We start from the raw sequence: 21,110 nt of genomic DNA on the forward strand, positions 1-21,110 counted from the left end.
AAGTGGGGGCGGTGGCCATCGGACACGTGGCTCGGGGTCCGGGCGGAGCGGCCCCCCCCCAACCTGTCCCCCGGCGCCGGCCGGTCCCCGCGTGGCCGCGGCCGCGGGGACTGAGGGAGGGAGGGCGGGGCGGCGCCGGGCGGCGCAGGGGAGGGGGTCGCGCGGGGGCGGGCCGCGGACCGGGCGGGGGTCGGCGGGCTTGCGGGCGGCGGCGGCGGCGGCGGCGGCGGCGGCGGGCGCGGCGCGATGTGCGAGCGGGCGGCGCGCCTGTGCAGGGCCGGCGCGCACAGGCTGCTCCGGGAGCCGCCGCCGCAGGGCCGGGCGCTGGGCGGGCTACTGCGCTGGGTGGGCGCCAGGATGGGCGAGCCCCGGGCGCCGCTGGCCCCCGACGCCCCCGCCCCCCCCGCTACGGACCCCGGCCCCGGCCCGGGCCCCGCCTCTTCGCGCGGGGGCACCTCTGTCATCCTGGACGTGAGTACGCGCGGGCTGGGACCCCGAGCTCCCTCCTCCCACGGGGGCGACCCCGACGCCGCCTGTCCCGGGTCCCCGCCGGGACCCGCGAGGACCCCTTCTCCATAAGCCCGGACCCCCGGCCCATCCCCCTTGGCGGCCCAGAGCAGGACCCGCACCGGCCCCTCCGTGTCCCAGAGCGCGGTCCCCAGCCCCTCCGGGTCTCGGCGGGTCTCCATGCCAGTCCTGTCTCGTCCCTGGACCTGGACGACCCCCTCCTGTCGCCCCCTCTCTCCACTTCTCGGGATCCACACCTTCGCGGAGCTGGGACCTGGAGCCCCTCCACCCAGCCACCGCCCCCCTACTTTTGTCCTGGCCAAACCCTCTTTTTTTCCCAGCTCCGACCTCACCCTTTACCTCCATCTCTTCCCGGGAAAGGAGCCCCTGACCGCCTCCAGCCCCGTCCTCCTCTCCATCCCGGATCCCTGCTCGAGTCGCTACTTTTCTGAGACCCCCTTCCGCCCCCCCCCAACCCCTGCCTCCGGGGGTTTCTCCTCTGGCTCTATACCCTAAGCCCTGGTGTTCTCACCCCCAAAGATCCGTTTGCGCCAGGCACCACCTCTTGAAAAATGAAGCCCCCTCCCCTCATCTGTTTTCCCCTCTCCTTTCAGTAAAGCTGGGACCATCCCCATCCGCCGTGAGCCTGGACCCCTCTGGGCACCCACACTCCACTCAGCCATCTCTGTCCTTCATTCCCTTCCCCACCCCACCCTCCCTCTCCTCACCCCCTCATCCCCTCTGGGACCTAAACTGCCCCACCTCACCCTCCCACCCACTCTCCACTGTGGGAGGGAGATTCTACAGGGTGGACAGCCAGCTGGGCTGGGAGACTTCCCCTGTAGAATGCCGGAAGGAGGTGGAAGGAGCTTTGCCCAAGTGGCAGCATGGAGGTGGGGTGTGCCTGACCAGTGAGGGTCTTGTGTGGTGGGTGGCGGAGGGCATGGAGTGCCTTGAGTGTGCATCGTGGGTTTCTGGGAGAGCTGTGTGTGTGTGTACGACACATCCCTGTGAGTGTGGGGGAGCGTGGATTTCCTCTCACTCTCCTTCCCTTCCTCTTGGAGCTGGTAGCTGGCCCTGGGAGGAGAGGGCTGGGCTGGGAGGGGCATCTTTGCTGTGAGTGCCCAGAGCCCTAGTCCTCCCAAACACACTCTTGCACAGCTAGATCCTCTCTCTCTCTCAGCCCTGGCAGAGTTCATGGGTGGAACCCTGGGCTACCCTCCTAGGACAGCCCTGCCCAGACCCTTCCAGGTTCTCCTGGTACAGGAGGTACGCTCCAGAGTCCTCACATGCTGGCCATGAGCCAGCTCTGAGCCTCCATTTCCTCATCTGTGAAATGGGGTGATGAGCAGGTGGGGGGGCCACGTCACGTGGTCGTGCCAATCACTTGTTTACCACCACCACCCAGCACAGCCACTGGGAAGTGGGACCCCAGCCCCCAGGAACCTTGGGGTCAGGAACAGGAGTATGGGCCACTCAGGCTAGAGTTCTGATAACTGCTCCCACTTCCACCCCCACCACAGTGGCTCCCACCCAGTGCCCTGGACTTGGGGTTCAGCTTAGAGAAGGGGGATGTTTGAGAAGCAGCTCTGAGCTGCTGCTTTAGTTTGTCACAGCCTCAGGTGCCTGATAATGGATGTCCCTCCCATTGCTTGGGGGTGTTCTGTCCTTGAAGGTGTTCGGGTCACACACAGCAGCGGTGCCTCCCCTCCTCCCACCATCAGCAGGGCTTACCTGATCCCACAAATACCAGGAGGAGGAGTTACCTGGTCTCCGCTGGGGCTGAGGGGCATTGAGCTGCCCCTTCCCCCCCCCACCCCCATGCAGCCAGAACCTGGCATCTGTACCTGGATTTCTGAGCTCCCAGCAACCTGCTCCTACCTCTCCCTCACCCAAAAAAATAATCCATCCTGCTCTGGCTGGTCCGGTCACCAGGCCTGGAGTTTCCCTTAGCTGACACGTCAGTTGAGACTTAACCCAAACTCCCAGGCTCTTGAGGGGTCTGGGGTAGTGGGTGTAAGGCAGGTGGCTGCATCCGTGGGGCAGGATGCGAATTGTGAGTGTGACTGTCTGACAGTGGGTGCAGCACGGGGACTGATGGTTCTGGAAGCACGCCCGCCAGCATGTGAAGGGTGTGAGCATGTGTCCGCGCGTGTGTGCGTGTGTCAGCGTGGCCGTGGGCAGGCTGGCAGCACAGAAGGGAGAGGAGGCAGCTGCTTCCGCGCGGGTTGGGAGGGCCTCTGCCTGAAACATCCTCCCTCTGTCCCTGGATCCCAGTCCAGGGTCTCCTCCCAAGGCAGGGAGAAGGGGGCCCAGCTTCCCCAAGCCCACCTGGAGGGGAGGTGGTCAGAAGCCACTGGAGGGTGCCTGCCCCTCCCTGGCCGGCACTGACTCAACATCTCTTCCCTGCAGATTTTCCGCCGGGCAGACAAAAATGGTGAGTTTCCCTCCCAGGCTGTCCCCCAATGGGGACCTGTCTCTTTCCAGTTCACAGTGCAGGGCTCTGAAGTTAGAAGGCGTAGTCCCGGCTCTGCTCTCTGCCTCGGGTTCACCGTCTTAATGAATAGATGTCTGTGACACTGTGATGTCTTGCCTGTGGTAAATGCTTGGGGTGCCTTAACCTCCTGAAGCTGGGCTGGGCCAGAGCAGCCCAGGCAGGGCCCAAAGACCACCCTTCAAGGAGCCCCCAGCCTCACTCTTGGCCCTTCCTAGGCCCAGGCACCCGTCCTCCTCAAAGCCACCTGAGACAGCACTGTTGCCCCTGTTCTAGCAAGTCCGTCAGTGACTTGCCCAGGGTCACCCAGCTGCGTGAAGGCAGCCGAGGCCCTGCTGTGGACCCCCAGGACATTCCCCCACCTCATGTAGCCTCCCCAGCAAAGTGAGCAGCACATTGTCTTGACCAGCGAATTCAGGACACGCCCCTTCTCCCGACTTCCCCTGGACCTTTCTGAAAGGCAGGGACCAGAGGATAATAAAGTTTACTAAGGCCCACCTGAACCTTGCAGCCGCCACAGAGAGTGTTCTAGCTTTGTAGGAATACTGTGGTCCTCATTCTAAGGCCCAGAGCAACTCTCTGTGGACTTTAACCAAGGCACAGGCCCTCTCTGGGCCTCAGTTTCCCCATCTGTAAAGTGGGACTATAGCACTTAATCTGCCTCCTTCCCTGGGCTGTTAGGGAAAACGCGGGAGGAGACGTGGGTGGCAGACTTTTTAAAAGAGAATCAGGCAGTGCTCAGTGTTTGTTCATGGGGAAAATACTGCAGCTGCAGTTCAGGGTGGCAGCTCTCGCCTGGGCCCGGGCCCCCCTCCCTCCTGATCCTGAGAGTTTCTCTGGAGCTATCTCCCCATCGTGTTCGTGTAAAAGGTGAGGCCTCCGGAGACAGGAGGGGGTGCTCAGGCCTGGGCTGCACATCAGCACCCAGGAGTCTCCATCTCTTGACCGCACCCTGAGTATGATATTGGTTCCTCCCAGGCCTCTGGGACCCTGGACCATGAGCAGCAATTCCATAGGAAGCAGGGAGGAAGGAGAGTGATGTAGGGGGACGTTAATGGCACTGGAGAAATTGCCATGGTATTGCCATCGCGGCCTGAACAGCATTAGAGATTCGAGAAAGGAGTTTGGGGGTTTGACCCCTGATTCAGGCCTCTCTCTAGTCTTCAGTGTGCACCCGCCTGGGGTGGAGAGGTCCTTGCAGTGTGCTGGCCACAACCCTCAGCCGATTGTGAGGTTTTTACAGGTAGGGATTTGGGCTTGTCCCTGGTGTGGGCCAATGCAGGTGACAGACTTGCTCACAGAGCTGTAGTGAAGGTACAGGGAGGCTTGGGTCTCGGCACGCTGTAAGGAGTCAGCGAGCCCTCAGACCAACTGATGAGTGCCTCGGAAAACAGCCCTTGGGTTTTTCAACCAGTGTCTGATTCCCAGCCGTGCTGGGACTGCCAGGACTTGACCACCTGGTGGAGGCGGCCAGTGGCATCAGTTATGCACCAAGATGTTAACAGACCTCCTCATTTGATGTTCACTGTGCTCCTACTGGGAGAAGGAGTACCACCCCCCTTTTTACAGGTGACACAAACCAGGCTTGGGAAAGGCACATGAGAGACCGCAGGTCTTCGGCTGGGGAGCAGGTCAGGTGGTTCCAATTCAGCCCAGCACAGTTTGCAGACATTGTGTGGGCAGAATTGTGTGGACGGACGTATGAGTGTGGGTGTAGACAGAGCCAGAGATGCACACTCGTGTGCACACTTGTTTAGTACCTTGGATGCTGGCTCTGCCCTGGGTGACCCCAGCAGCGAGAAAGCCTGTGTGGCGGAAGAGGGGGATGTGGTCTCAAATTAGGCCTGTGGCCGCAGGTTGGAGTGGAATTAGCCTTTGGGATCACGGGAGCAAGGGCTCAGGCTGTCCTGTCTTGATGGCTCCAGGGACAGAGCCATCTTCATGGAAATGGAGGTGGGAACTGGGCATGGCTCCCAAGGGGAGACAGAAGGTGGGGGTTTTCTGCTTGGACACCTGGGGGGGTATGGCACCCAGAAGGGTGGTATGGCTGCAGCGGAGGGCTGAGTGCCAGACGGTGTTACCCTCCATGGGACGGGGACACTGGAAGATGCCTGGCATTTCAAAGGTCACTGCGACAGAGGCTGAGCTCACGCTAATTAGCGAGGACACCTGCAAATGGCCCACTTGGGGTCCTGGAGGTGCCGGCCTGCTCACTCATGTAATTGGACAGAGGCCCGGGCAGATGTTGCTTCCTCATTAGCTGATCTGGGTTTGTGAGGGTTGCAGTGGGACAACCAAGGGAAATGTCACCGAGAAGGCTTTGTGCTTCCGAGGCCTGGCGGGCCTCTCTCCGCCTGTTCTGAGTGCAGGCTGGACGGAGATGCGTGGACTCGCAGGAGAGGGCAGAGGGCGGCAGGGAGAACCCCCCACCAAGCCCCGGGCCCGTGGCAGACGTGACTAATCGATCCCAGCAGGCTTCCACTCAGTCCAGACTTGTCCCCAGATTTTCCACGGAGCCCCGTGGCTGGGGGTCTTGCCACAAGACCCTGCCCCAGGTCGGGTTGAGAGCATATGGACTCAGGAGCCAGGTGGCCTGGGTTCAAGCTCCAGTTGTGGGACCCGGGCAGGTCCCTTCACCACTCAGTGCCCAGTACGGCTCTGTCACCTACGCCGTCGGGGAGCCCGTGAGGACTGAATGCGTGGACACCCAGAGCCCTGTGTGTCCACCCAGGTTCTAAACTGTGCCTCCTGGGTTCTTATCTGTCTCATCAAAGGAAATCTGGAAAGTCTCTTTCACAGAAGAGAAAGAGCCACAGCTGAGTTTACAGATTTCACAGCTGGTATCATGTACTTTTTATGGTTGGTTTCTGGGTCTTCTGAGTGTGAATGGGGGTTTTTGTTTGCGGGGTTCTTGTTTTTGAGAGTCGCAAATTCATTCCTCGTCTGTGACCTTGAACCCTGAGCTGGGATGTTGGAGGCATATGGGACGTTGCCCCAGCCCCCCAACATGCAGGCACTATTTTCGAGTCTCTCCACACAGGCTGAGGGAAGCCACGCAAGGCGTGAGGAGTGCTCTCTCCTGTTGCCCGACTTTGAGCCCCTGTAGAGCTGCTGGCAGCAGAGACAGAAGCTCTGGAGCCTTTAAAATGTATGAGTGCCTTCTGCTCCAGGCCCAAGTAGGTCTGCCAGGTCCAAATGGGCCGACAGTGCCCTGCATAACGGTACCTACCGGAGAGAACTGGGGGACTGCGATCCAGCCTGCGCTCCCCTTCCCCCAGTGCCTGCCGCTGGGCTGCTTCCCCCTCCCCCACCAAGAAGGCATTTCTTTCTCCTCCACACTAAGTGTCACGTGGGCTCTCAAGGGCTTTGATTGCAAACTGGCTGGAAGTAGTGGAAGGGGTCTGCAGAGGGGCCAGGCCCACCCTTCTCCCTGACCTCCACTGCCTCTCACAACTTGGCTCCTTTAAGGCAGAACAGGAGCCTGTCTTGGAAAGGAGGTGGAGGTGGGTGGAGATCACTTGCCAGAGTGTGCTCAGCAGGAATGCCTAGGTGGGAGGGAGTCCCTGGAGTTCTGCTGTGAGCCCCTCCTCGGTGGCCTGTCTGCCCCACCGCCCAACCCCATGAGAACGTCCCCAGCAGATGCTGTTGCCCAGGGTGACTGCATGTGGAGGAAGAAGAGGTGAGATAGAGGGGACAAGTGGCGTGCGTCTGCTTGGGGGTGCCCTTTGTCCAGAGCCCTGCCCCCCATCCCAGAACCGCAGCCCCAGGCCTGGCAACCCCTCCCCTTGTGGTTTAGCATCCTCGGGGCTGCATCCCTGGCACCCTGAGAACTCTGTGTCACTACTGGAGCTGGCTCCTCTGGTCAGAACCTGCGAAGGCAGCGTGGAGAGGGGTCATCCCCTCCCCAGCGTCAGCACCCTGGCTTGGAGGAGGCTGCTGTGGAGACAGTTTCAGAGTGTAGAGATTATCTCAGCATTTGGAAACAATGAAGAGTGGTCATCAGATTGCCCCACTTTGGCCCTGCCTCTCACGGGTGTGGAGCTACATTAAGTAGTACCTGTACCTGTAGATGGTCAGGTGACTTGAAGAGAAGATTGGTGGGGGCGGGGCACAGGGCTCTCTACTTATTGATGGGGCATAATGAGCCCCAGCATTTGTTGATTTGGGGATTACTTGTAAATGGGTGTTGGTCTGTTGGTTTGGGAATTAGCTGGATGAGTTGGTGAGCTCCCTGAGCTGGAGTTTGCTGGTTAATTTGGATTAGCGGGGCAGGCAGGGATTATCTGAGCTGGAGGTCGTCTGTTAGTTTGGGGATTGTCTGGCTCTGGGGATGTCCCATCTCTTAGACACCTGCTGCTCTCCCCTCTCCCTCCCTTCCTCACAGATGATGGGAAGTTGTCCTTGGAGGAATTCCAGCTCTTCTTTGCAGATGGCGTCCTCAACGAGAAAGAACTGGAGGATCTCTTCCACACAATCGACTCTGACAACACCAAGTGAGCTGCGTGTAGGGCAGTAGCAGACCCTCCGGGGGGTTGGAGGGAGTCGGGTGGCTGCGTCTTTCTCACTCAGTCTCTACTGCCCACTCACTACAGGGGCAGGAGACCTCAAACTCCCTAATCCAAAAGCCGGATCTGTTTGCCCCCCTCCCCTCTGCGTCAGGGCAATTTGGGGAGGGAACCAATTGACATGATGTTGGCAAGTGTTTCTCTTTTCTGAGCATAGGTGGCGAAGCAGGGAAAGAGCCTGGATTTTGCAGGATGAGGAAAGGGGGAGGTGGGGCAACTTAGCCCAGTTCTACCACAACGCTTTGTGCTTATCCCTAGTCTCAACAAGAACTCTGTGACCCTGCTCCTCCCCAGGGCTCGCCTTAAGCCAAACTGATGCTAACTCTTACCGTAACCCTACTTCTGCTGCACCTAACTCCCTTTCCTCCATCCCGCTCCTCCATCAGAACCTTAACCTGCAGCTCAGTCAGCCAAAAACTCCAGCCCCAGCTCATCCCTAAATCGAGTGCAAAAGCTCACATTCTCCTCTAACGAATCTGACCCTTTCCAGCTTGAACTCCTCCCACTTCCTTGGGATCCCCAGGCAGGATGAAGCCCCCTTCTCCACCCCGCTCAGGTTATGAGGACCTCAGTTCCTGGGGGCTGCTTGGGGGCAGATTTGATAAGTTGGAGTCCCCTGTGACAGGCTAGAGATGGCCTGGACCAGAGTGGGGCTGAGTGTCCTGGGAGGTGCAGGCCGGGAGCCAGGGTGGGGCAGGTGGCGCGGGCATCCTTGCCCAGGGAAAGGCCACTTGAAAGAAACAGCTTCCTGCTGCACACTCCAGGGGGATGCTTTGTTTCTGGAGCCAGATGGAGGTTCTGAGCGGTGCCTGCAGCCCCCCAGGGAGCTTGAAAGGGCTTCAGCAGGTGCCTGTTGATTATTCATCCTCATTTGGGCAGCTGGATAGGGGAGAGAGGGGCACTGACACACAGCTTGTGAGTGCGGGCAGGGTGGGCTTTCCATTAGAGAAGATCAGAGCTCTAAAGACTTTTAGGAGAATTTTGTATCCAACGTTCCCTGGAGTGTGACTCCCTCCTCAGGATGCTAAATCGGCTTTCTACCCAAAACCATTCACATGGCTTGGAAAGATGGGGGAGATGCTGCTTTAAAGCACCGTTAAATAGGCTTCCTTTCTGCAGGATTTGTCAGAACTTTTAACAATTTTTTTTTTTTTTTTTTTGCGGGGGAGAGGTAATTAGGTTTATTTATTTTTTTTTTTGAATGGAGGTACTGGAGACTGAACCCAAGACCTTGTGCACACCAAACGTGGGCTCTACCACTGAGTGATATCTGCCCCCAGGATTTTAATATGTGATGCGAACTGGGGGAACCTGCAAGACAGAGTTTGCAGGGCCTCTGAACCACGAGCCTTTTCCCAGGAGCATCTTGCTGGAGTTGGGTCCCACCCAGCACACACTTTCAGCCAGCCCCTGCTCTCTGTGTCAGGGAACTGGACCTGAAAGGGAAGGTCATCAGAACCCGCACGAATGCTCAGGCCCTTTGGTGCCTCTGAGGCTGCTGCGTGTGCCTTCATCTGCGCAGGGGGTCTTCGTGGGCTCAGCCTCCGCCAAGGAAGGACTGGATGCTTCTCCCCTCTGTGGGAGTGGGGTTGCCAGACCCAAGGGCTAGCAGGGCTAGGGTGAGAACCAGGAGGACTCTCCTCCCTCAGCAGAGCCCCAGGACCCTGCAGGCAGGGATGCCCAGGGCAGCGCATCTTGTGAGAGTTTTGTTGACACCCTGTAATAGTCTCGGGCTCTTTCCCTCTTCCCAACCCCTGGTTTAGCCCTATCTGCTCACAGTGTTCTCAGCCGATGACTTTGGGAGAGGATTGGGGTGGGTGGCATGGTGATGGGGTCAGACAGATGCATAGACATGGATCCCTGGGGAGGGGGCAGCGTCCTTTACCTGCTGCTCCCTCATCTGTAAAGTGGGGCTTAATGTGTCAAGGCAGAGGATGAAAAGAGAGGAGGCAGGGGAGATGTTTTACCAGCTGCAGTGGGCTGTGCTTGCTGTGGGGGGGGGGGGGACTGGACAGGCCTGCCTCTGAGCCCTCCCTTTCTGTCTCTGCAGCCACGTGGACACCAAGGAGCTGTGTGGTAGGTGCCCGCTCTGCAGGGACCAAGACTTGGGTGTGGTGTGTTTTGAGGGTAGGAGTGGGACTGGGCAGAGGTAGTGAATGAGGGGCACAGGCAGGATGGTTGGGAGGGCCCGGGGGGAGGGGCACAGTCCTCCCATGACCCTTGAGCTTTGCCTTCCCTTCCCCCAGATTACTTTGTGGACCACATGGGGGACTATGAGGACGTCTTGGCCTCCCTGGAGACCTTGAATCACTCTGTCCTGAAGGCCATGGGCTACACCAAGAAGGTCAGTGGGTGTGGTGGCCCCTGGGGGTCCAGGGTCTGAGTGCTGGTTTGGTTCTACATTTCCCCAGAGCATCCTCAGCAAAGGATGCCTGGATTTGTGATGCCAAGTGTCGGGTGAATCTGGCTCTGAGGTGGGCTTTGCCTGGGGCTCCTAGAGGGAGTGAGGTAAACTGTGAAGTGGGTGGAGCGGCTCAACGAATGGCTCTGTCCAGCAGGGTCTGGTTTGGAGTGTGAAGCCCTTTCCCAGAATCAGGCATGGTCCTGGGATGGAGTCTTATAAGAGAGGAGCAGTCACACTGAGCCCTCAGGATCCTTGGACAGGCGTCAGACCTGATGATTTGCAGGGTTATGAGTGAGGAGGGAGAGGGGTGGATGTGAGCATCTGAACTTGACCAGGGATCTAGTGGTGTCCGTGGTGAGTGCAGTGTCTGGGCCGGGAGACGTGAGCTGGGCAGCAGAACCACTAGGAGTGTTGGGAGGGGGCCAAGTGCTGGAGTCCCTGCATGTCGTGGAGGGAAGTCCTGATGTGGGGGAGGAGCACGGAGGGCTGGGAGATGGGGCCAGTTGTGAGCTGGGCATTGTGGTGCCTTGGCATCATAGCTCTGTGGGCATAAGCACCCGCCCCCAGCTCCATCCCCACGTGTGAGTCTGCATCCTCCCTAGGCTGGTGCTTCTCCCGGGACCTGGTGTGGGGGGGTGTTCCTTCTCTGCACCCACGGAGAAAAGGGGCAGCAAACTTCCTAAGGACTTGGATGGCCAGGACTGAACACTCGCTTCAGTTCTGCTGGTGGCTGACGTCACTCCCCTCCTTTCAGAGCTATGGAAACAGAGGCCCAGAAAGGCAAACCCTGCAGAGTTGTCACCAGACCCACTTGCAGGTGGAGGCCAGGGAGCTTAGCTGATTGAATCAGCCAGGCCTGGTTGAAGGAACCCAGCCAGTCACTTCTCTTGCTGAACCTCAGTTTCTCCATCTGTGGAATGGGAGCATTTACCTTATAGAGTGCTTCTGAGGACTGAATGAAGTAAGGGATCTTAGCACAGGGCCTGGAAAATTTTGGTTTCTGTCCTAGGGTCCTGCTGTTTTGAGTCTTGGTGTTTTAAAGTATATTTTAATAGGATGTGAGACCAGTTCCCTTTCATTGTTCATCCTTGTAGACTATTTGATATTCTGAAGGTATCAAGGTGGGCAGTGGATTTAGAAAGGAGGGCAGAAAGACCCCAAACTCTGACATCCTTGCACAAACAGGGGTGTTGGCCCTAGCTCCATTCTTCATGGGCTGGGTGAGGTGCACCAGATGCCCACATTACAATCCCTGCCTTGAGCCTTAGTTTTCAAATCTGTGAATGGGGCCACTGCCCAGCAATGCTATCTCAGCATTAATAGCCTGCATGCTTGCTTCTTGGTCTTTGTTCATAACTAGTCAATTCTCCATCAAGGAGAAGATTTTAATGCCTACCAATTCAACATAGAGCAGTTTTGGAGATTTTGCTCTTGGAAATCATGCAGCCTTTGGTGCGTTCTTATGGTAGGTTGGTGGTGGTGGTAAGTTGTAAGGGGCATTTCTTACTGTTGAGTGTTTTCTAAGCAATTTTTTTTTAAAAATTGGGAGGTAATTAGGGTTTTATTCATTTAATTAATTGATTGATTAAATTATTTAATTAATTAAATAGCAGTACTGGGGATTGAACCCAGGACCTTGTGAACACTCTACCAGTGAGCTCTACCCTTCCCCCAACCAATTTTTTTTTTTTGTAGAAATGCAGCTTGTTGATTATTTCAGAAACTTCTCTTGCATCCATTGATTTTACCTGACTTGTTGGCTTTTGTTGATATGCTGTTGTAATGTAAGTTGCTACCTAGTGATCACCTTCACTTCTGAAAGGTGTTCCTGTTTCTCTGACGTGTCCTGTCGCATGTTCCCCAGATTTGCAAACATTGAAATGGCCCTACATCAGCCATCCTTGTTTTGCTGCTGATGTTCAAATGCTTCTGTCTAGTATTTCTTCACTAATTATAATATTAATACCACTGCTTATTTTAGAATCCTCTTCAGCCTGTTGAAAAATATTTTTGCATCCTCTTCGTTCAATTTTGCCTTCGGGGGTGGTAGTAAATTGTTTCAAATGCTTTTCTGGTATTTTTCAGGGATCATATGATCTTTCATAAGCTATTGATGGGGTGGATTCTATTATTAGATTCTCTCCTATTGAACAGTCAGTCCTTCGCTTCCTGGGATAAACCCTAATTGGCGCATTATTCTTTTACCACATTGCTGAATCCTTGTCACTAGCTGACCGTTTTATCTCCTTCTCCATGAGAAATTGAGATTGGATGATAGTTTGGCAGTGAATTGTAGGCAGCTTTGAATATTTTCTGTGTGTGAATCAGCTTCTCTAACTTAGAATCATTTTTCTGTTCAAAAATAGAAAGAATGAATCCATTAACTTGGGTTGAGGTACTAAATAGGGGAGGGGGTTATTTTAACAGTGATTTTAAGATCAGTCCTCATTTTAGTTCTTTACTTTTTGGTGTCCATTTTGGTATATTTTTAAATAAGACTGCCATGGATGTGTTCAGTTTTATGATCCATTATGCATAGTATGTTCTTATTTTTAAGAAAAAAAACTAAAATACTGTGTGAAACAAAACAGACACCTAATGCAAATTAAGTTCAATAAAATGTCTGCTGTTAGAGCTCAGGTGTTGGTTTAATTTTTATCCTTTTTTGCTACATTTAAAAACCTTATATTTGACAGAGTTTTGCCTGTTTTAATTAGTTGTTTCTAGTAACCAACCCCTGATACATTTATTTACATTTCCCTTATATTGTATGTTTTTATAGTTTTTATCATTATTATTTCCTACCTCTATTTCCTTGGGTTTATTGTTCCTGCTGTACTTTTTCATATGTGAAATGAAATGCTTAAATTTGGGGGAGTAATTAAGGTTGAACGTTTAGAAATACACCTTTAAATGGTACTTTCACTGCAGCAATTGACCTTAATACACAGTATTTCTTCTCAGTAGTCTCTAATAGTTTTTTAATGTCCTCACTCATTTCTCATTTCATAGTATTAGGATAAAAGCAAGTAGTTGATAGTAATTTTTAATGTGTTGAGATTTCTTCACTACATATTACGTTATTTATCTTGATCATTATCCTATGGATACTTGAGAAGATGTAGCTTGTACTCTGTGAACGAAAAATATTGCAAACCATATTAGTAAACAGTGAGTGCTGAAGCCATTAAGTCATCAGTGGCTGCTACATGCCCCCCCCCCCCAGTGAAGATAAGCCTGCAACCCGGCCTCTGCTCACAATGGTGCACCCTGAGGGGACTCAGAATAAGAAAGTATGGGATACTGGCCCTAGATAGCTAGGTGCTTGTCAAAGGAATGAATTCAATGAGCCCAACTGTTTGCTCCCTCCCATACATAGAAAAGCACTAAATTCTTTAACTTGAGATGCCTGGTTTTCTTCAATTAACAAGTAATCTTTTAATGTTCCAACTACCTGGTCTTTGTTGTAAAACTCCTATATATCCTGGCTCCACCCCTACCTCTTCGGAGCAGTCCCTCAGAGCAATCTGAGAGGCTGTCATCCCCCGCTCGAAGGGGTTCAAGTCCTCAGAAATGTCCACCAAATAAAACATAACTCTCAACTTTTACGTTGTGCATTTATTTCAGTTGACAACTTTGAGAATATAAAATCTTTAAATAGCTCTCATTTCTTTGTTATGAAATAGATGCTGTTAAAAGACAACTCTGTAAAAAGATACAGTAGAGTCTCTTGTACAAATATAAGAGGTACACATCAAAGATTTTTTTTAACTCATTAATTTGAGAACCAGTAAGGTGTTAACACAGGCTCAAAGGAAAATTCAAAGAACATATCCCATGTATAGGCAACCCGGAGTTCGGAAACAAATCTGTGAATAAATGCAGAATTGGTCACTATCCACAGGGCAACAAGCAGTTGCATTCTACCAGACAAAATTCATATGCATTTCTGTGGATGAGAACTATTTGCTTTATTGTCATCTTTTTATATGTTAGAGTTTTAGAAGTAACTATAAAAGAAGGAAAGACCTAGATAAGCCAAGAGTGTACTACACAAGAAACCCAGTGGTCTCTTTTTTGCCCATTTTAAAGACTTTCAGACTATCCTGACAATGCCATTTACAGCAGATACTTAGCCTAATTTATCTGTCCTGTGGGACAGTGGTGAGCTAATTTTTCACACTAAATTATATTTTGTCACTTAATTATATTTCTGATGTTTTCATGTCTGTATATTTAGCCATGTTTGATGCATGTAGACCTTGTTATGTTTTTATTATGTAAATGGTACATACTTTGTTGCAAAATTTAGAAAGAGTATAAAGATTTTTAAATCACTGCTTTTTCCCCGTCCCTAACCACTGTTACCATTTTAGTTTATTACCTTTGAGCCTTTTTTTCTCTGTGTATGTAGTATACTTAATATCATTCTGTACACGAAAGTTCTCTGCTTTTTTTCGCCTAACATTTTAGCAAGTACTTTTCGCAGGTTATTAAAGCTGTTTAAAAGCATCAATATAAATATTTCAATTTACATACTTTTCTCAGTTGTTGGGGATGTTAGATTATTTCCAGGTTGTTGCTATTATCAATAACACTGTAACCTTGGGACATGAATTATCTGTCCACATTTTGCAGTACTTCTTAAGAATAGATGATCAGAAGTGGAGGATTACTGGGTCAGAGAATATGAGCAGTATACGGCTCTCGACATAAAGCAGAATTGCTTTATAAATTGGTTGTACCCATCTAATCCTCCCAGAGCCATATTTAGAGCAATATCCTCTCACGTTGCACAAAGATTTAATAATGTCGTGTCCTTGTGATGCATGATGCCTTTTGTCATTTATTCTTACCCTTTTCATCTTATGTAATCCTTTCCTATTTAAATTTTACTTTGATGGTGATATTGCAACTTGTCCCAGTCATTTGATCAAATTTGGTAGCAGAATCTCTGCACAGGCTTTCCTTTGGCAGATCCTTCCGTGCTGCTTGGCTTTCCTTGTGCCTCCAGGTGGACCTCATTTCATCAAACTTGGGACTGTGCCTTTACACGGGGCAGTTGAGGTGGCTTTTCTTAATTGTTCTGATCTAGCTGGTCTGGCTGCTGTCGTAATCTTACGTGCTTCCCATTTTTTAATGTTCCTTTCTCTTTTTTACCGTTCGTTCATCTGCTTTGTTTAACATTGATTATGATTTCAGAGGTAAACATTGTAGTTTTCATTTCACTAGTGACTTCTAAAACATACATCGTTAAGACTCTTAATCCCATTTTTATACCTAGCTAATAAAAAACACATTCTGTTCCCTTTTGTGAAATTAGAAGAATTTTTGAGATGATTGACTATTTTCCATATTTGGACACTCCTTACTGACTGAACCACTAATAGTTACACTTTAATCATGTTAATGTTTTTATTTCCCAACCTCTAGAACCTTAATTTTTTTGTATGTGTTTTATACTGTATTCATGTTTACAGTTGCCTTCATTTATGACATATGCTGCTGGTTTTCCATTTACAATAGTAAATAAGGTTTGATTTTTGTTTTTTTCTTTAAAAAAATTCTTCTTATTATTAAAGTACGGTCAGTTACAATGTGTCAATTTCGGTGTACAGCACAAAGTCCCAGTTGCATATACATACATATGTTCATTTTCATATTCTTTTTTCATTAAAGGTTATTATAAGATACTGAACATAGTTCCCTGTGCTATATAGCAGAAACTTTCATTTAATCTATTCTTTTGTAGTTTTATATATATATAATATATGTGTATATATATGTATATATACATATTTTTTATTGAAGTATACTCAGTGTACAATGTTGTGTCAATTTCTGGTGTGCAGCACAATGCTTCAGTCATATAGGAACATACATATATTTGTTTTCATATTCTTTTTAAGTATAAGCTTACAAGGTTTAAGCTTATAAAGTTAATCAGGTCCCATTTGTTTCTTTGTGCTTATATAACTATTGCTTGGGTAGTTTGCCCTAGGAGAACATTGCTGAGATTTATGTCAGATAATGTTTTGCCTGTGTTTCCTTCTAAGAGGTTCATAGTTGTCTTATGTTCAAGTCTCTAAGCCATTTTGGGTTTATTTTTGTGTATGGTGTGAGGGAATATTCCCTTTTTTTAAAATATATTTTTATTGAAGGATAGTCAGTTTACAATGTTGTGTCAATTTCTGGTGTGCAGCAGAATGCTTCAGTCATACAGGAACATACATATGTTCATTTTCATATTCTTTTTAAGCATAAGTTACTACAAGATATTGAGTATAGTTCCCTGTGCTATACAGTATAAACTGGTTGTTTATCTGTTTTATATATAGTAGTTAGTATCTGCAAATCTCTAACTCCCAATTTATCCCTTCCCACCCTCTTCCCTCCTGGTAACCATAAATTTGTTTTCTATGTCTGTGAGTCTATTTCCGTTTTGTAAGTAAGTTTGTTTGTTTTTCGATTCCACATATAAGAGATATCGTATGGTATTTTTCTTTCTCTTTCTGGCTTGCTTCACTTAGAATGACAATCTCCAGGTCCATCCATATTGCTGCAAATGGCATTATTTGATCATTTCTTATGGTATATATCACAATTTCTTTATCCAGTCATCTTTCAGTGGACATTTAGGTTGCTTCCATGTGCTGGCTATTGTAAGTAGTGGTGCTGTGAACATTGGGGTGAATGTATCTTTTCGCATTAGAGTTTCCTCTGGATATATGCCCAGGAGAGGGATTGCTGGATCATACGGTGAGTCTATTCTTAGTCTTTTGGGGAATCTCCATACTGTTTTCCATAATGACTGTACCAAACTACATTCCCACCAGCAGTGTAGGAGGGTTCCCTTTTCTCCACACCCTCTCCAGCATGTGTCGTTTGTGGACTTTTGAGTGATGGTCATTCTGACTGTAGAACCTTAATTTTAACTTGGGTGATCACCATGCTTTTTCTCACAACCTCTCTATGTAAAACTTTTCTTTCTCACATTCAACCCTAGAAGATTTGGGAGGAATTCCTAGGTATTCTTTGCCAGACAAGTGCTCATGTGGTAAACGTCCAGAGGTTTCTAGGTTTCAGAAGATCTCCCTGTCATCCTGCGTATGAGTCACTTGTCCCCATAATGCAAAATTCCTGGATCTGATCCTTTCCCTCTGGAATCTCTGGAGCTGGCTCCTCGACTGAGGCATCGATGGTGGTGGAGGACAAAAGAGTAAAAACTGCCTTTTTAACTTGTCTGTTTTTTTTTTTTTTTAATTCAGCTAACCAGTCACACTTATCTGGGTGTTTTCTTTTCTTTTTCTTTTTTTATTGAGGTATAGTCAGTTATCTGGGTGTTTTTAACACACTTACTGCAGCTTATTTTTCTGCTTAATGGCTTTTAGTAGCCTTTCTCTTTCTGTTCAGATCTTTTACTGGGTTATGTCTCCTTCTTTTTTGGCCATTTGTTTGTCCAGAGCCCCCTGACCACTGGAATGTGTGTGAATTGAGCTGTCTGCTAGGAAGGGTAATTGATCATCGCAGTGCAGTGGGCCACCAGAAACTGGCATGCGCTCTGCCGGGGCCTGCGTCCAGCACGCTGGCCTGGTGGTTGGCACAGGGTGTCCACCTCCACCCCTCCCATCCTGCAGTGCCCTCCTCTTGGCCTCTCTCCCCTCTCACCCTTGCTCCCCTGCTCCCAACCCCTACCTCCATTTTTTGGTCTGTCTCTACTGTGGTTCCCTTGTGCAATTAGTGCTAATTAATTCCCAGTCAGAGTGATGGATGGTTTAATTTTCTTTCTTGGAGAGCCCTGTGTTCCCTTGCCTTGCCACAGACTGGGCAGAATTCCAAGGTGCCGAGCAGGTGGCTCAGATGGGTGGGGTCTTGGCAGAGGAGGCGGGGAGAGCAGCACAGGGTTGGAGGGGCTGGCTCCCAGGACAGGGTCCTTTGATCCTTGTCATCCTGGAGTGACCCGGCTGAGCCAGAGCCTTCTCTCTTCCACCGTAAAGTTTTCTGAAGCCAAAAGAAACCCTGCTGGATCCAGAAACCTTGAGAAATATCTCTGCTGCAGACTGTTGACCAAAGGGGAAATTGTCCCACCCCACAGAGCAAAATTTGTGGAATACCCTGTTCATATCCCGCAGAGTTCTTCTTCATGTGGCCTCTAAGCCTCCCGCTCTTTCCCCCAAGACTCCCCTCTCATTCCCTCCCTCTGGGGACTGAGTCTCAGGCACTTTTTTGGGGAGACAGTTTAATCTCCGGCTGCTTTGGGTTCACGTCTGTCGTTTTTCAGCATAGCAGCTTGTAGGCCTGGGGCCCAAAGAATTCACTATGTTTTTAAAGGCAAACTTTTATTATTCATCTAAGGGGGTATATGGAACATTTAGGGGATACAGGATTCTCTTAAGAGAGATGGGGTATTGCCCAGCCTGGAGTGCATTGGCTGTTCACAGGCACCATCCCACTGCTGATCAGCATGAGTTTTGACCTGCTGTTTCTGACCTGGGCTGATTCACCCCTCCTTAGGCAACCTGGTGGTCCCCTGCTCCTGGGAGGTCACCAAGTTGATGCCGAAGTTAGTATGGGCACACGATAGGCATAGTGTACTCCAGCCCAGCACCCCTAGGTTCAAGTGATCCTCCCACCTCAGCCTCCCAAGTAGCTGGGACTATAGGTATGTGACCCCACGCCCGTCCCAAAAAGGAGGAAGGCAGGAGAAGAAGTTGTGAATTCTTCTTCCCTACTACTTTATCCCTGTCCGCAACATCAGCAACATCCCCACCAGTCACCGTCATCACCCCCACCACCATCTTCATCTCCATCTCCACTATCATCATCATCATCACCATCATCTCTGTCATCACCATGTCATTACCTTCATCACCATCCTCATTATCACCATCAGCACCACCACTGTCTTCACCATCATCATCATATCATCACCACCATTACCACCACCACCATCGTCATCACTGTCATAATCATCACCATCATTATCACTGCCACCACTACCTTTACCATCTTCACCACCGTCATAATCATCACCATCATCATCATCTATCACCACTGTATCATTGCCATCATCACCACCACCACCATCTTCACCATCATCTTTATCACAGTGGCTACAGTACGTGGAGTATTTGCTCTGTGACAGGCGCAGCACTGAGTATTTTATATACCTTTTGTCATTCAGTCCTCACTACAACCTTGTAAGCTAGATGCTCCAATGATTCTTGTGCTCCTAGAGGTCACAGAACTAGTATGTGGTGAAGCCAGGGCTCACACCTTGGGGTCTGAGTCCATAGACCCTGCCTTCATGCAGGAGCCGGGGGTCCCCCGTCCCCCGGCAAAGCAGAGACACCAACCCCAGGTGTCCCCCCTGCTCTGTACCAGATCCCCACCCTTGACCCCTCCCCAACCTCTTTCCCCTCTGCTCCGCTTCTTTTCCCTCCCCAGGTGTATGAAGGCGGGAGCAATGTGGACCAGTTTGTGACACGCTTCCTCCTGAAGGAGACGGCCAGTCAGATCCAGGCACTGCTGAGCTCGGTGGAGAGCGCCGTGGAGGCCATCGAGGAGCAGACCAGCCAGATCCGGTGCGTCCATGCAATCTTGCTGGTCACTTGGGCCATGCACACCTTGGGGTGATGTGTGTGCTCTTGGAAGCTGGGCAACCTTGGGGAAGCTGCTGCCCCTCTCTGTGCCTCCACTTCCCCAGCTGCTAAATGGGGACGATTATATGCCTGCCTCCTCACATTGTTATGACTAGTTCTTAGACTCTCATCAGTTTTGCCAACTCCCCAACCCCAATTTTGCTCACATTATTGTTTACCTAAAACTCATTTGCAGGTCCTTGAAGCCATGGAAAAGCCCCGGGGTCCCCCCTCTTGGGTGGGGACACTGTTGAGGCAGGGAGTCTGGGCTCCGGAGACAGACTGTGGGGACCACCAGCCCTCACATTTGCTTTCCCAAGTTGAGACCAACCCTCTTGTGCCTGTTCTTCCCAGCACAGCTGATTGCCCAGAGCGAAGGGGAAATAAGGAAATGGAAATAGACAGGAGCCAGAGCCCGGTGTCTGAGCCCTGACTTTCTGCCAGCCTTGGGTTTCCCGGGCAGAGCCCTGGCTGGGCAGGATGCTGGTTGCCTGGGGTAGGCGTTTGTGTATGTGCTTTTTGATCGGTGCAGGGCTGGTCCCACACAGACACAATTGCCAAGGCTGCTCTATGATGCTGTTCCCAAAATGCATTTGCTCTGAACACGTGCAGCCCAGTCACCTGGGAAATACACAATGCAGATTCCTGGTCGCCGGCCATGCCCGCTGGATCTGGGCCCCTGGGAGCTGAGCCCAGGACTCTGCATCTGCAATCAGTCTTGTGATTTTGAGGGTCCCTGAGGTTAACAGCCACAGCTCTGGAAGCTGTCGCTTAGATATTCTTCATTTTTTGGTCACTATCTTGATTAAAAACTTGACATTTCTATCCTGCTGCAGAGCAGATAGGACTGGTACCCGATTTCCATGGCTGATTTCCTGCACTTTGCCAATTCTGTCCTGTGTCAGCGGTTACCCCTGCCCGCCCCCTCTTTGGGACCTTACTTTGGGACATGGGTGGCAGGGGTGGGGGCACATCTAGACAGGGAGATGCATCTGCTTCCTGTGCACTCCCACGTCCAACCGCCCAAACCTCACCTCTCCCAGCTCCCTCCTGCAGTCCCCTGGCATCGTGTTTCCCAGCCCTGGGGATGGCGTGATCCAGGCTGGAGTCACTGGTTCAGACCCTACTGCCCTTGGGGAACTCCCGCTGCCCTAAATAACAGTCTGAAGGCCACATTTAATTTGCTGCTGGTTTGATGAGCCACCAGGATTGACATGTCAGAGACCCTGCCATCCTTTCTCCTCCCACGGGGGCCTGCTGCACAGGGAGCGGCTGCTGGGCTTGCTGGTTCCCAGGAGAGGACTCCCAGAACACAGCAAGGCAGCACTTCCCAAGGCAGAGAGGGGCTGGGACCACTGTGCCCGCGGGAGTGTGATGTGGATACATGTGTCTGTGTGTATGTGGATGTCTGGTGTATTTTCCAGCATTTTTGCACGTAGGGGTTCAGGCATTCACCAAGCATTGCTGAGTCCCTAGCGTGTGCCAGGCACAGTGTCTGA

At 51.0% G+C, this 21,110-nt stretch overlaps 1 protein-coding gene across 6 annotated transcripts in view; it reads left to right on the plus strand.

Moving 5' to 3' along the window:
• The window catches only part of NECAB2 (N-terminal EF-hand calcium binding protein 2), a 71,984-nt gene that overhangs the window by 42,380 nt on the left and 8,494 nt on the right, over nucleotides 1–21,110 (plus strand). For 3 of the 6 annotated variants that reach the window (XM_032486859.1, XM_032486858.1, XM_006183960.3), the window contains 5 exons: nucleotides 2,920–2,944; nucleotides 7,386–7,494; nucleotides 9,617–9,642; nucleotides 9,813–9,910; nucleotides 19,418–19,554. In XM_032486859.1, coding sequence (XP_032342750.1) covers nucleotides 2,920–2,944; nucleotides 7,386–7,494; nucleotides 9,617–9,642; nucleotides 9,813–9,910; nucleotides 19,418–19,554 — 395 coding nt within the window. Of the gene's footprint in view, nucleotides 1–227; nucleotides 472–2,919; nucleotides 2,945–3,030; nucleotides 6,681–7,385; nucleotides 7,495–9,616; nucleotides 9,643–9,812; nucleotides 9,911–19,417; nucleotides 19,555–21,110 lie in introns of those variants that run through there. The other 3 variants (XM_032486860.1, XM_014558603.2, XM_032486862.1) reach the window with 3 other exon arrangements.

The sequence above is a fragment of the Camelus ferus genome, chromosome 9, assembly GCF_009834535.1.
Source record: "Camelus ferus isolate YT-003-E chromosome 9, BCGSAC_Cfer_1.0, whole genome shotgun sequence".
NCBI lineage: Eukaryota > Metazoa > Chordata > Mammalia > Artiodactyla > Camelidae > Camelus > Camelus ferus.